The sequence below is a fragment of the Pavona decussata genome, unplaced genomic scaffold (assembly GCF_977016875.1).
Source record: "Pavona decussata unplaced genomic scaffold, jaPavDecu1.1 SCAFFOLD_113, whole genome shotgun sequence".
NCBI classification, from domain to species: Eukaryota; Metazoa; Cnidaria; class Anthozoa; order Scleractinia; family Agariciidae; genus Pavona; species Pavona decussata.
The window spans coordinates 542,465-556,844 of record NW_028145527.1 but is presented as its reverse complement, the minus strand read 5'-3'; the positions used below and the strand labels follow the sequence as shown (position 1 = coordinate 556,844).

The window sequence follows — 14,380 nt, the reverse complement described above, 5'->3', positions numbered from 1 at the left end:
AAAAGATCCGTCAAGTTAGGCAAAAGACTTCCGCCTAAAGATATTTCAAAGTCAAATAAATTGGATTTGTACTCAGAGAAGATGTTTTAATTTAGTTTAGATTATAGTAATTATAAATAATTCTATCACTGTGCATAGGTCAAACTTTTGTAGTATCTGCAAATTTGGTTCTAAATCACAGTTTATGTCGGCAGTGATGTAATAAGAGCATGTCCTTTTATTCTTGGCATTCTATAAAGTCGGATCACTTTGAAACTATGGAATTCTGTGCCATGCATCTGGACGGACTCTTGCGCATGGTCTGTTGGCAAGCCTGGCAATATCGCCATTTTCATAAAAGCGTCGCGGAATATCGAAAACCGCTTAAAGATATTAAAAGCAAACCAAAATGTAAACAGCGAAAGTGGTTTTTTTTATATAATTATCCTTTTCGGCTAATTCAAAACTTCATTTTGGTAAAAGGTTTGCGTGTAACACCAGCAAACACATTTCTCGCCAAACTTGATTGAGAATCGTCAGTCGCGGAGCTCTTTGTTTGTTTTGAACTCTTGTGCTACAATCTTCTGTCGCTTCTTTACGGCAGATCCAAGAACAAAGGTAGGTTTTAGGAAAGGTTGCTACAAATAACCCACTCGAATCCTCACTGCAACATCTGACTGAGGTCTTAGAAAGTGACATTAAGTTATTGTAAAGGGGCCTTCTTGTTTTTTTGTACTGTTGTCGTTTTCTTTCTTCCTTTGCATCTTATTTAGATTTAAATGGAAACTTGCATAGCAGAAGTACACATTATCTTAAGATGAAGACCTATATAGGAGTGTCTTTCAAGGTGTGCCTTTCGCAAATAATCCTCAAAGTAGCATAATACTGAACACGATACAGAGATGTCTTAATCAAACAACTAAACTTATTCTCGGCCTTGGATTCCGTGTCTTGATTTAAATATCTTCCGGTTCGTGAAATGGGAATATTTCAGGTAATGTGAGCGGAGATGAATACTGTTGACATGTATGACAACATGTGTCTTGCCAGTGCACTTAACGTAAGGTTAATTGGTGATTTTTTTTTCTGAAAGTATCAAACACAAAATATTTTGTATGCATTTTTTTTAACGAAAACGCCCCAGTAAAGTAAAAATTGGTACTTTTTCTTTATCTTTAATGATGTCTGGAAACCTAGAGGCTTCACGAGGTATTGTTCATGAAGCATCCAGCGTTGAATTGGCCTGGGAAGTAGGGTCAGTTCTAAGATAACAATTACTATTAAGCAAATTATTTGCTTGCCCACACGATTCTACAACTGCTGAGAAAAGAAGATTGAAGACGAGGTAGAGGAAGAAGGACGCGTCACCAAATAAATAACCTCTTGCTCAAACAGTAGGACCCCTTTGTTCACTATGGGAAAAAAAACACCACAGGAATGCGCTACTCAACAGTTCTATTTATTGGACTGGTCATCCAGAGACAGACAGTTCTTCAGGAACGTAGTCCACAGATCGAAGGATTTAGTCGGTCACAGTACGTAGTAATGTATGCATGATTGGGCAATAACATGGCGTATATGCATATTTAAAGAAATATATATCAATTACTTCCAACCACAGTTGAAGCAAACCAAAATATGCGCAAAGAAAGGCGTTCTTAAAGAAAAACACCTTTGGTAAGGACTTTGGATTGATCACAAGGAACATTCTCTACAGAAATCGAAAAAAATATGATCATCCTAAGCAATTTTTTTTTCTTCTTCTGTTATTTTTTTTTAATCCGCATTAACAGGTGCTTGCCTATTGATTTATTTGATAAAGATGTTATTAAAATCGCAATATTAGCGTGTCGTTTTTATCAGTTGTGGTCTGTCTGCAGCCACCTTCAATATGAAAATCACAGGAAAACGTCGGCAATTTAGTTTAAAGCTGATACTGATTTTTTTCGTTGAAGCTGCGTGAACTCGCCGTGATAGTCTTATGTCTTAGAGAAACGTAATCTGTATCAATTTGATACCTTAACACAAATATGAAGTTGTGGTGATATTTCTTCAGTTGAGCCACCGACAGCAGCAACATTAGTCATGGCTAAGGGCGGCTAAAACCGAAATCTCTAAATTCTTAATTTCCTTGAAAAGGCAATTATTTTGTGCAAACAGGCTGACTTCTATCTGTCATTGATCCTAGCTGGCTAAAAATTTCTGCAAGCTCTGCAAAAGCAAGCCACACAAAAAATAGAACTACGAACTGAAGAAAATTTCGGAAAATTAAAATTAGTGGTCTCCTTTGGAATGTTTGTTCCTGTGCATGCGCAAACCGTGCGATCGCTTGTAGTGAAAAAGAGGTTAAATTTTACTTCTTTCGGTGCATCCATGTAACAAATTTTTCGATGGCATAAGTCACGACTAAACAAGTAGGAATTCTATCTTTTTGATACTTTTTCCCACACGACTGAGTTGTACCTCCTTGATTGTAAAAATAAACAGAAAGACTTCGAGAACAGGTACTGCTTGATAACAATACCATGTAGCCACTGTAATCCACTAAGCGTATACAGTGCTAGTATTTCAATATCCGCTTCCTCGTCGTTTTATAACCTTTTAGTTCTGTTAATCTTTGTATCTTGTCCTTCATTAGCATTTTAATCTTTATCTTAAAACTTTATCAGTGCAGGGTAGCAAGGGCAGACAAGTGAAGATAATTAAGAAAGCATCAAATGGGGAATATTGTCTTGCTGTGCCGTCAAGTTCACAAATAAAGTTAATGTTGAAAAAAAAAATCATGGTTATCTCAATGAGGGAGCCCAAGCACTTTATCGTAATGGCTAAAACTCGACTGCGACGTTAACCTGGGGTGCTTACCATTTACATGGAAAACCCGGAAATTCCAGTTGGAAAATCAAAGGGTACGTATCATTCCATTTGGAGTACTTCTGAAATTATAGGCTTCTGGTCAAAGCGATGCATTTTAACTACTCCGTTTGGGATTTACAGATGATGTTCATACATTTTGCAGGTTATCCATCTTCTGTTAAGACAAGCTAAATCATTTCGTATTTATGCCGAAAATTTCCATCCGGGTGGTTTGCGTAAATGGTAGGCACCCCTGGACTCCACTTTCCGACACGCCTCAAACGACTGCATTTTGAGAAACGGAGAAACTGTCTTTACTCTTAAAATCCCTTCCAAAACAACTGAAATTAGCTGACAGCTCTCGAATCTCTTTACCGTGGCTAAATTATCTTACCAACCCAGTTGATAAAACCAAACATTCGCGGTTTTCACTCCCCCAACCGAAGCAGCACCACAGCTTCTTTTGAAATTAACCCCTTATCGACTCTAAAGGGCACTTAAACACAGGCGAATCAAAGCATCAGGATCAGTAAATTCGAGATAAAACTGCATTAGTGTTGTTTTGTTTCTGTGGTTACGGTGAGCTGCGATTTCCTCCAAGTCAAAAGGCCGCGACATTGTAATTAAAAGTTCTCGTTCAACCACACCTCTTCGATTTAATAAAAAGTGGTCACGATCAAGTAATAGGAAATTCCCTCTGAGGTTCAGTCTTATCTTTAGTCATCAAAGCAGCTAAGTTATTAATAACCATTACTAAAGGAATTACACTTTGCTTGCTTTTTTGCATTATAAACTTATCACCTAGAATATGTTTTTCAGTACTTAAAGTTGATTTTATCCTGGGCCGGTGATATTTTAAAGATGCCTTTCTTTCTCCTCATTTTTTTTTTTTTTTTTTTTTTTTTTTTTTTTTTGCATAAGCTTTTATTCGTCGAAGTTTTCATTATGCGGATGAAATCCAAAAGTTTCTTTATTCAAAAGAAACTATTGAGAAGCCTTTTCCATTTATTATTTATTTATTTATTTATTTATTTATTGTTTTTGCTAGTTCTGTGCCGTCTGGGATCAATTTAATAACGCGTTACCTTTACAACAACCTTGGCCCTTGCTAAATTATTGCACATTCATGCACCATATAGTAGGGTGATATCATATCTGATCTATGTTGGTTCAGACAGGCCAATTTGGTACCAATATATATACAGAAGGCGTAACGGAGAAGTGCAGCTATATCGTTTGTATATAATTTGATGGAAATGGCCAATGGCAAATAAATTAACGGACTAATTAGTTAAAAGACATAACAGGAACCATAAAGATCACATAAGAGACCATTAGCAAAAACAGAGTTCAATATGTTTGGATTGCCTTTAAAGTTGTTTTGTGGAAATACCCTATCGCAACAAACGAATGCCATCAAAAAGTCGCAACTATAAACTAGAATAAAGCATAATAAAAACATCTGAGTAAATTACCAGGTCAGCAATAATTACCCTGCCGCTACAACAAGAATTCTATCATTGCTTTATCAGTGTTTTTTCCCAGTATTAGGTTTTTTGGCACCCAGAGGGCTCCGGAAGGTACAAGGTGTGAATATCACAATATATCAATTGCTTGAAGAAATTATGAAAAAGGGAGAATGTCAAATAGACCCAACAAGGGAACTATATTATTAACGATGACTCACTAATGCACCTTGAGGATAATTTGAAATGGGAGTTATAAATGCCGTATATTCCTTCTCAATCTAGTTATGATAAGGGACTATCAAGTCGGCTACCAGTTTGGATTATCCTTTTGGAAAACATAGAATGTATTTCAACACAAAAGCATTTTCATGTTGTGGCCGGCAAGTTCGAAAAACTCTGAGTAAATTATCAACACATTGAACACACAGTCAGATATTCAACGCTAATGCTTCCACTTTTAAAAACAAAAGGTGAAATATTGTAGATGTCATCATGCATTCAGGTTGTTTGCTGTTTGCTTGTTGTTTGCGAGGAAGTGTTTATCATATCTACATGATGGAAGAGCAAATGAGAAGTAAACTGAAATGCTGATTGAACACAACTTGAAAACAACAGAAACATGATAATTAACTTTATTGTTAATGGCATCAGTTCGTGGAAACAATTGGGTTCGGTTGGGTTTGAGACCAATGACGCATCCTATACAGCCGCTGGATTTTCGACATGCGGTCGAAAATAATGGATTTTGATATCACTGATAAGTTAAAAGCATTAAAATGTCATATGATCTGATCAGGATATCGATGCTTCCTCTATCACATTCAAGATCACACTTAATTAGCTTGCTTTCCTTAATTACATTTTCCGTTATAAATTACCCACCCCAAAAAAGTGAACCTCTCGTTCGTTAAGTATTGTGTTGGATCAAGAAGCTGAATAACTTCACTTGAACCTTCTTGGCGACTTTGAAAGGTTAGTATGATTTTATCCAAGGAATTGTCTTTCAAGAGAATTGTCTTTCATAATTTGCAAGAGCTCACGGCTGAGTTAGTATGATTGCTCGCGAAAAAGGAGAAAAAGATCGATTTATATGTTTCTCGGTGTGAGTCAATAATTCGAATAAACATTCAGTTAATGAGATTAATGTTCAACGAATTTGTGCGATTTTCTAGTGATATTATGAAATGTGTGACCAGCATAAAGGCTGCCGGGATTTTCCTGTAAATCTAACAATTTGGTGGCATGGTAAAGAAATGAAACTACGTAAGGATCACAACATTGGATTAAACCTGTGAATCGTTCCCAACTCCAACGCTACTCACACCACGCCTTCCTAACAATCTACCGGTGATGAAGATAAATCAACAGGAGTGGACATAACGGCCGGTCCAAGGACAATGCATGCCGCGGTCAGAATCCATAAGATGGCGGCTGTACATTTTACCACCATACCTTGCGAACCTAACACAGCTAATAGGCATACAGAAAGCCTTTTTTTGGCAAAATTCATCCTTGTACTAATAACTATGGGTAAATCTGCCAGTTGACATCTTTTTCGGTGGGTGGAGGAAGAAAGACTTAGCCAGACAAATCTTAAATCTTTATCTAAAAATTAGACACAACATGCGTGTGGCTTTACAAAGCCGTGCATTGCCGCTCATCTTGGCTGGTCAAACGCGTTTGCCTCCGAATAAATAACAAAGAGAAAAAGGAGAAAATTCGTTGCCGTTGTGCAAAGGATATTGCGCTTGCAGTCAACTTTTGCTGACTATGTTTTAAACAGAAAACTGTTAGGATCCAAAAAGCCAATGAAAATTTTTGTCGTACAAAGCAAAAAAAATGTTTTGTAGTAATTGAGCCCTGAATCAATGAAATAAACATGTACTTCTTTTCTCTAGATGGCATCGAGGACTTTGACAGTCGCACTAGTTCTGTTGACGTCCTTTGCGTGTGAGTGCCGCGTTGGCAAACCAGTGGCTCCACCTAGGGCTCCACCGAAATACTGGGCCGTGGCTAAAAGAGGCTGTAAGTCTTTTAACGTGTTTTCAACGTGTTGTGAAATTTTATCACTAAGTCTTCATTTTGACTGTTCAAAAACGGTTATTTTCAGTTTAAATGCCGGATTGTAATCATCATCATTATCATCATCATGATTGCGTATAATTTCCTCTCCCCTTATACAGAATGAAGTCACTGATGCTTTTTTTTTTTATTATTTCAATCATCTCTTTCTTTAGTTTTCTCAAATATCCGAATCACCTTTCACCTTTGGTCAATCACAACTAACACTGATGTCAAACACGAGGAAGAGTGTTTCATGTAATATATCAAACACGAGACACAGTGTTTCATCACATATCAAACACTGTGAAGAGAGTTGAAAATACGACGCGTAGCAGAGTATTTTTGACGAACATGGAGGTTTTTGATATTGTGATGAAACATTGCGACGAGTGTTTGATACAACTTCTCAAACAAACTGATTTTGAAGGGAAAATTAAGGATGCAAAAACGAGGAGACACAACGCCTTATCAAGCTTTGGAGTCTACTATATATAAGCGAGTGACACGTTATTTCTGTTTTTATTAGTGTGTCCCAGAGGAGGTGGAGACAAAGAGGCTAGCTGTGAATTCTGGAAGAAGTTAAAGTTCTGTGAGCCGGAAAAGGGCTATGCTGACTTCATGCGTGAGACCTGCCCGGCCTCGTGCGGACTATGTCAAGGTGCTTTGTTTCGTATTATCATCCATGCTTCGTGTCATTCGACTGAAAGTTCCCTAAACGTTTCACAAGAGGAAAACATATGCCTCCCAGTTTTGTTTTATCTCCTTGCTAGTAAAGTCATTTTTATTCCTTGTTTTCTTTTTAGCGCGTCCCACAGCTCCTCCAAGACCTCGAACTATTCAAGGTCAGTAATTCTCATTTTATTAACAAGAAGAAATAATAAGACTTTACAGAGTAGCGCATTTTTCCTGTGAACCTTATCATTAAATGTAAACGGCAACGGCGACGACAACTCGTGATAAATGTTTAATGGGCAAAGCACTGACTGTGTATTTTAGTACATTTCTTTGACGTCCTCTACAAGAAAAGAACTAAATTCAAAGCTTTAAGGGCAAAATGAAATGAGCATGCGGCGGTAATTTTTGCTTCCTTTCCTACATTTGAACGCTGTTGCTACTACTTATCAGTATTCCTGGAAAAAACAGCCACTGTTTATAAGTGGAACCACGGTTGCAATAATTACGAAGTAGACCGTCTAACGTGAGTATCCCGGCACGGAGTTTCATTATTTATGGTTCACGTTCTTACGTACAATAAATGAATTGTAGTCATCTATAACCGTCCGCTGACCAGTGCAAGCACCCAAACTTTATAGTACTGTCAGTTATCGCGGGCGCAAATACGTTCGGGCTCGCTCAATTCTAATCAGTCTGCATAACAACTAAGTTTCCTGAACAAGGAGAACGAGATATCGTTAAATTAAAATTAAGGACATTAAGAAAATTTTATGTTCTTTTTTCTTAACTCCAAAGTCAACATTCACGAATGCCTTAAGGCTCATAATTCCAAGCGTGCATTGCATGGCGCTAAACGACTGACCTGGGATGCGTCACTGGCTAAAGATGCTCAGAAGTGGGCCATTCAGCTTGCAAAGAAGGATAAGATGGAACATGCGCCATGGAGTGGACAGGGTGAAAATCTTTACTACACAGGGGCATCCAGCGGGAGAATATCAACTTGCAAGGAAGCTGTACAGGCCTGGTGACTACATTTGTTTTGATAATACATGATCAATTTGTTTTTCTCTCGGCAACAGAAAAATTTTAATACGGGAAAAGAAGTCAAGCAATGGAGAGTACCGATTCAGAATTAAACCTCAGGTCTTAATTTGTGGTTGTAAGCCGGCCGTCTTGTTTTGTGGACGAAATATTAAGTGTGGCCTTTAGAATGCAATTACGCTACACTTGCTTGGAGCAATTTACCAGCCAACGCTAAACCTTATGCAGCAACCTTTCACCGCCTTTTAAAATGTCATTTCCTGCAAAAAATGCAAAGCAATACTACACACGATCTATATTGATTTCATACCATGAATCTTGCTCTGTACTACCCAGCTGCCATGCAGGGTTAAAGAGCTACAGATGTTTAATTGAATTTATTTCTTTATACTTAGGTATAGTGAGGTGTCTGGCTATCCATTCAGGAATCCTCCAAATAGTATTACGGACGTTCCTGGTGTTCAGATAGGGCATTTTACTCAGGTGTGTGGTGCCAGTGTTTTATCAGTTTTAGCTACTAAAGAAATGCTACTGAATAAGGATGAAGTTTTTATCGCACAGGTTTTATTAGTATTTTGGGCAGACTATAGACAAGTGTGTTTGTCATTAGGTTGGTCTTTCCTCAGTGTTCTAAAGCGTAATCATACAGGGAATTAATGCTACTTTACGGTCGTTTCAAATGAGTGCCATGAAAACAAACCAGACTCATAGGTTGAAACAATCGTAGCCATGACGATGACGATGTGATTGTAAACAAATGAAGAGTTAAGGTGGGGGTAAACGTGAATTTGAATGGAATTTTTAGAGGTTTGAAGAAGAGATAAAAGAAAGAAAATGATTTTTAAAACACCATTTGCTTCAAACTCGCACTGGTGCATGTTGATTTTAGTTTCTAACCACTTCTTCCCAAAGCACCTGACTCCTGGACGATACTCAAAAACCGCTGTTTTCTTTTTCATCGGCAGGTTGTATGGAAGTCCACAAGGAAAGTTGGTGTTGGAATTGCTGCTGTTAAACGTGGCTTTGTGACCAAGACTTACATCGTCGCACGCTACACACCACCAGGAAACTACCAAGGGCAATTTAAGCAGCAAGTAGGAAATAGCATGTTGGCTCTCAAGTGAGACGGTAAGAAGCTATGTGAGTATTGCAAAGTGTTGTACGTTTTGAGTTTGGAGGCTTTTTTGCTCTGATTTTAGCTTAGACTTTTTATGGCTTCTTGGGTTTTCGTAAAACAAAGGAACGACGGCGTCACAGGAACATGAAAACATCAAATCGCGTAAGGCATGTTTTTAGGAGAATTCACAAAGCGTGGCACAGAGTGTTTAAACGTTACACAATACTAAACCGCGCTTAAATGTCGCAAATCTCTTTTTCACAATAACCGAAACTGTCTATAACAGCGAGTTGTCCAAAGGGTAAGACTTGATATTGGGAGACCAAGAACACTCAGGAGGTGGTGACATTTGCGGGTCAAGACTGAGGCAGCGGCTTTCTGGACATAGGATGGATGGCTAGTAGTGTACTGTTTAGCTGGATTAATTTCAGTCAGTTTAACCGTTTTATAGCAACTTCTACTGAACAGAGCTATTGATCCTTTGAACAACTGTGGCCTGACTGTAATTTAGTGTTAACCTTCACTTAAAGGGGCACAGTCACGGCGATTTGCTGCATTTTGGTCAAAACCGCTCAATTATTTTACAACAAAACTTGTTTTGTAAAATGAAATTGCTCTTACAACACGGGGAAGACAATTTTAAGGTTTTCTCCAAGGAAGAAAAAACCATAATCAATTTTTAGCGATTTCTCTAAAATACAAGTTGCAATCCACTTCCATCCTAGCCATCCACAGCCAAACATAATTAACAGCAGTTTCTGTGCACTAATAGGGTTATTGTTAACAGAACTAAACCATTATTTTAACTACCCCATTGAAATAAATTCGTTTTTTGGCTATCCATAGTAACCCTAAAAATCGGTGACACTGCCCCTTTAATTAAATCAACGCGATATCTGCTATCCTAAAGCAAACCAAACCAAACCAAACCAAACAGCTCCCTGCAAGGTTTTTCCAAATTTAAATTGCTATAAAATCTTTACAACCTCTATGAACATGTTACATTTGTCAGAGTCAATCCTAATTTATCATCATCATTACTATTATTATTATTATTATTATTATTATTATTATTATTATTATTATAATCATTGTTATTATTATTATTATTATTATTATTAATATTATTATTTCTGTTTTTTTTTTCTTTTGCAACTTGCTTGGAGTTTACCTTTAATTTGGTGAACCTTGCCTTCAGTCAAAGTGTAGTATTTTCATAGTCAAAAATTAAAGAAAATAGACACGAGAAAAATGGTAGAGAATAATGTGATATTTTTCTTTCTTATAGAATCCTCTTCTCTGTCTACGTAAGAAGCAGCAAATATCATAAGCATGGAACTCTTGCAGAAGCGTTTCAGTGTCAGTCTTTTTCACTTTTACGCTCAAAATATCATCTTGCAATCCTGGAATACTAGTTTGACAAAGTCCCGATAATCGGGGACAATGCAAGAAAATGTTCATAATCTTCAGTTCTCTACTCTTTGTTCACCGTTTTGGCTTTCGAGTGCCCCATTATCCACAAGGAGTAGATGCGAGTGAAAGAAAAAAATATTGATAACGAGATAGCGGTTCTGTTTTGTTTTTATAGCTGATAGAACAATGATGAGCTGAAATAAAGTTACTCAATCGTACATTGCGGAGTGATTTCTGTGTCAAAGATATTAGAGTACAGCTTTATTACAGAAAACACCCACTCCCGCTAACCTCGGTAGTTTAGACACTCTCCCCAGATCGCGCTTGCTTTCACAAACCAAGATGGCGGCGGTTCCATCGAAGCGTACCGGTCTCGAGAATCCCACGGAAAAATAGGGGGGCTGTGAACAGTCTAACTACGCGCTATTATGCACTAATTCCATTGTCTTCTTTTGTTTACTTGTAGCTACTTGGTACTAGTTGTTCTTCTCTGTTTCACGGGTCAAGTAAAATCATCCTATGTATTCACTGTGTTTGGGTATAGACAAGAGAGGAGGCATAGATTACGGCGGATTAACAAGTCATAACAAGGTCTAACAACAGCCCGTATCTTGGGATTCGTCAGAAGTTCAAAGCACCTCCCAAGCATAAGCACTCACGATCGACAGATCGGTATAGTCTCGGGGGCATTTCCGTGTACGTACAGCTTTGACGCAAAACCGCAAAACAAAAAACGCATGACCTAGCTTAAAGACTTTTGAGAGGAGTCGGAAAGAACCGATTAATTTTTTCCTACAGCAGTTAATCATAATTTTCTGAATCCCATCAGAACCACTTACTTTAGTATTATGAACGTGCTCGCTCCTTATGCTCCTAATCTGTTGACTTGGACTGTATGGTAGTTCTTCGACTTCCAGCTCGCTTTTCAATTGAACTCTTTTGATTTTTTGCGTATCAGGAAGTTTATCTCCTTAGTGATCAACAGAACCTGATGGCATTCGTAGATAACAGATCGCTTTGTGTTTGAATTTATCGAAAGTTACGTTTTAGTTAAACACTAACATTAAAATCTGAAAAAAATTTGACTTAAAATACTAAGGGGAAAGCAGTAACTAAAAGCTTGGCCATTTCACTGATTCATAACCAGAAGACATTCAAGAATTGGTTCATGGTTAGCGTGCGTCTATCGAGTTATGCGGTATGCATGCGGGAAGTTTAAAGAGCACCAAAAAAGCTACGAGTTGCTCTCGGCAACGCCTCGACCAACTCTAGCTCCAAACGTCCCAAGTGCATCCATAACTCGATAATTACGCACGCTAACCATCAACCAAATCTTATATAGCATAGTGACAACAAAGTATTTTGCGGAAAACAGGTTACTTGTGTGATTGATTACAAAATTCTCTCAATGCGCTGTACAGAAAACAAAAGGTTCTTATTGACTGGTTCTTGTGGTCTTAATGTTTCATTTAAATTGTGCAATCAAAATTTCCTTCCTTGAATTAGTTTAAAGTCGATAAAAATGCCAGACAAACGAGTTTCCAAGCCCACAGAATGTTCAAGTACTCGAATCTTCAAGTCAACGTTTAAAAGGCCGAAAGTAAGGTTTCGAAGGTTTCGATTCATCACGATATTTACCGCGTTGTGTAAGGTACAGTTGGAGAATTCTCAATTCCAAGAGAAAAGTCCGGTAGCTCTAGATAGGGAAACACGTGCGCTAGGTTATAACATCTCATTAATCATAATTATGATAATTATGATAATTAGGATCTTTGAGATAGAACGTGTGGCTTCGGTGTAAGATCTGGAATAAACGAAATTCAGAGGTTGTTTCATGAGAGACGAGCCGATACCCAAAATTGAACGCTAAGCTGAAAAAAAAAGTCCAAAGTTAAAACGGCTGAGACTCGAAGGTTCTGAATGGAGAAAATATGTTAAAGTTATCTTGTTAATAGCAAATGAAAATGTCAAACCAGTCGACAAAATGATTGAAATATGAGCTGAGATATTTAATGCAAGAAAGAGCTTCGCAATAATTTACATATATGAAGTAATTAATTCGCGGGAAAAGAAAGCCTAGAAAATTTTCAAGCTCAAACAGGTAGAATCGAACCAGGCTTAACTAGGGAATACCCCGCCACTCCAAAATTAATCATCACACATCACTGTATGACTATACCTCGTTCTTTGTGTGAGATCCCCGGGGACCACACAATAATGGAGTGGCGGGGTATTCCCTAGTTACTCCTCGAACCATTGACCCTGCGCAGGATTCAATAGTCTTTCGTGTATTTACGTGTTATAATGATTATCTTTTAATGGCGATTCAAATATACCATATTTAAAATTGTTAAGATTATCACTTTACGAACGCTTTAGTTGTTATCATATGTTGTAATCTGTCAAATAAATGTCTCGAGGCTTTTAGCGTAAACCAAACTGAAATCCTTTCAAAGGAACATTTAACACTTCGAAATGATCACTAACTTTCTCCCTTGTTGTGTAACCGCATAATTTCGCAATTCCGGGCTACTTGTCCCGCAGATGATATCAAAACAAGTTGCAACAAGTGTCATTGCGTCCCGTTGCTCCAGATGATGATAGCAGATGATAGCACCCCCGGGGGGGGGGGGTACTCCTCTATATAAGGTATATAGGTATGTGCCGCCCCAAAGGGTATGGTTTTTGAGCCGTTTTGGTCTGAAAACGGGTATAGATTTTGACGATTACGGTCTGAAATCGGGTCGGGTTTTTGGGGCCGGGAACATTTACGAAAGCTTATAAACATATTTTTCTTCTAAGTACGTAACTGGAACGACTAACTGATAGCGAGAAAAAGAAATAGATAAACTATGTCATTCCAGCTTACTTTTACTCCTTGCGTCAACTTCCGTTCGGCACTGATGATGCATAATTATTGCTTCATCACCTACCGGGATACCACACACAAAGCCGCCATTATGAAAATGTGGTAACTGTAACGTTTGATTTGTGACAACTCGTGATAGATTTTATAAAGCCATGTCTGAAAACGGGTGTATATTTGTAAGCTCAGGTCTGAAAATGGGTATGAATTTTAGAGGTCAGGTTTGAAAACGGGTGTAGAAAATGGCATGTTTAGGTCTGAAATAGGGTCGGGATTTGAAGACCCGGGCGGCACACCCCCACCAAGAATTCCGAGGAGTACCCCCCCCCCCCCCTGGGGGGATAGCACGAACAAGATGGCGGGCAAGTAGCGCCGGAAAATGAAAGTCAAACTTCCGCCATTTTGTTTTCGGAAACATTATAATACTCCTGGCACTTAGCAATAAGTACATGGCGTCATATTGACATCGCAACGAAGTAGGCTCGCTTGAAGTGTTTTTAAACGACAGTTAAACTGAACGGAAAAATAGGCGAAAAGAAAAAAAAGCCTTAAAGGTTCACCAATGCTGATGTGCTCATTCATTACTTTAAATTCCCGGAATTTCAAACAAATTACAAGGTGAATTAATGATTCACATAGGAAGGGAAGGGGCGAGGCGCCGGGCTTGCGCACTGATAGCTTCATTTAATTGAATTAAATAATTAATTTCCGATGTTCTGACTGGTCAAAACCTTTATCCTCCCTATATTTCTACCGATTTTCGCCGAATTATATTCCTTTTTTGGAATGTTTTCCATTGCTATACCTTTCAGTGAGGTTTCAGCAAATTCGTATGTGCGGAAGTCCGTTTCCGAAAATCATCCCGCTTTTCAGCCATCTTGATCAATGCGTTCCCTGTGTTTT

The 14,380-nt window shown here is 38.1% G+C and overlaps 3 protein-coding genes across 5 annotated transcripts in view; 1 reads left to right on the top strand and 2 right to left on the bottom strand.

Annotated features, from left to right (window-relative positions):
- Nucleotides 1-14,380, bottom strand: part of LOC146470598 (uncharacterized) — a 171,381-nt gene that overhangs the window by 145,546 nt on the left and 11,455 nt on the right. The window lies entirely within an intron of this gene.
- Nucleotides 1-14,380, bottom strand: part of LOC146470599 (Golgi-associated plant pathogenesis-related protein 1-like) — a 41,707-nt gene that overhangs the window by 25,227 nt on the left and 2,100 nt on the right. The window lies entirely within an intron of this gene.
- LOC146470600 (Golgi-associated plant pathogenesis-related protein 1-like) lies at nucleotides 445-10,829 on the top strand. Of its 3 annotated transcripts, none has more exons than XM_085121770.1 (8): nucleotides 445-597; nucleotides 6,200-6,326; nucleotides 6,892-7,023; nucleotides 7,169-7,207; nucleotides 7,836-8,064; nucleotides 8,477-8,564; nucleotides 9,047-9,209; nucleotides 10,487-10,829. In XM_085121770.1, the coding sequence occupies exons 2-7, from the start codon at nucleotides 6,200-6,202 to the stop codon at nucleotides 9,203-9,205; spliced, it is 774 nt and encodes a 257-aa protein (XP_084977896.1). In that variant the 5' UTR covers nucleotides 445-597; the 3' UTR covers nucleotides 9,206-9,209; nucleotides 10,487-10,829. The 3 variants fall into 3 exon arrangements, with proteins under 3 accessions (XP_084977896.1, XP_084977898.1, XP_084977895.1); XM_085121772.1 differs by lacking the exon at nucleotides 445-597 and adding an exon at nucleotides 5,119-5,273 and having other exon boundaries at nucleotides 9,047-9,221; XM_085121769.1 differs by lacking the exon at nucleotides 445-597 and adding an exon at nucleotides 5,120-5,273.

Bases quoted from the DNA above. Each gene is read 5' to 3' on its own strand.
- LOC146470600 (XM_085121770.1), top strand. From the start codon at position 6,200: ATGGCATCGAGGACTTTGACAGTCGCACTAGTTCTGTTGACGTCCTTT. The intron at 7,208-7,835 runs GTCAGTAATTCT...TTAACTCCAAAG, and splicing joins AAGACCTCGAACTATTCAAG to TCAACATTCACGAATGCCTT. The intron at 8,565-9,046 runs GTGTGTGGTGCC...TTTCATCGGCAG, and splicing joins AGATAGGGCATTTTACTCAG to GTTGTATGGAAGTCCACAAG.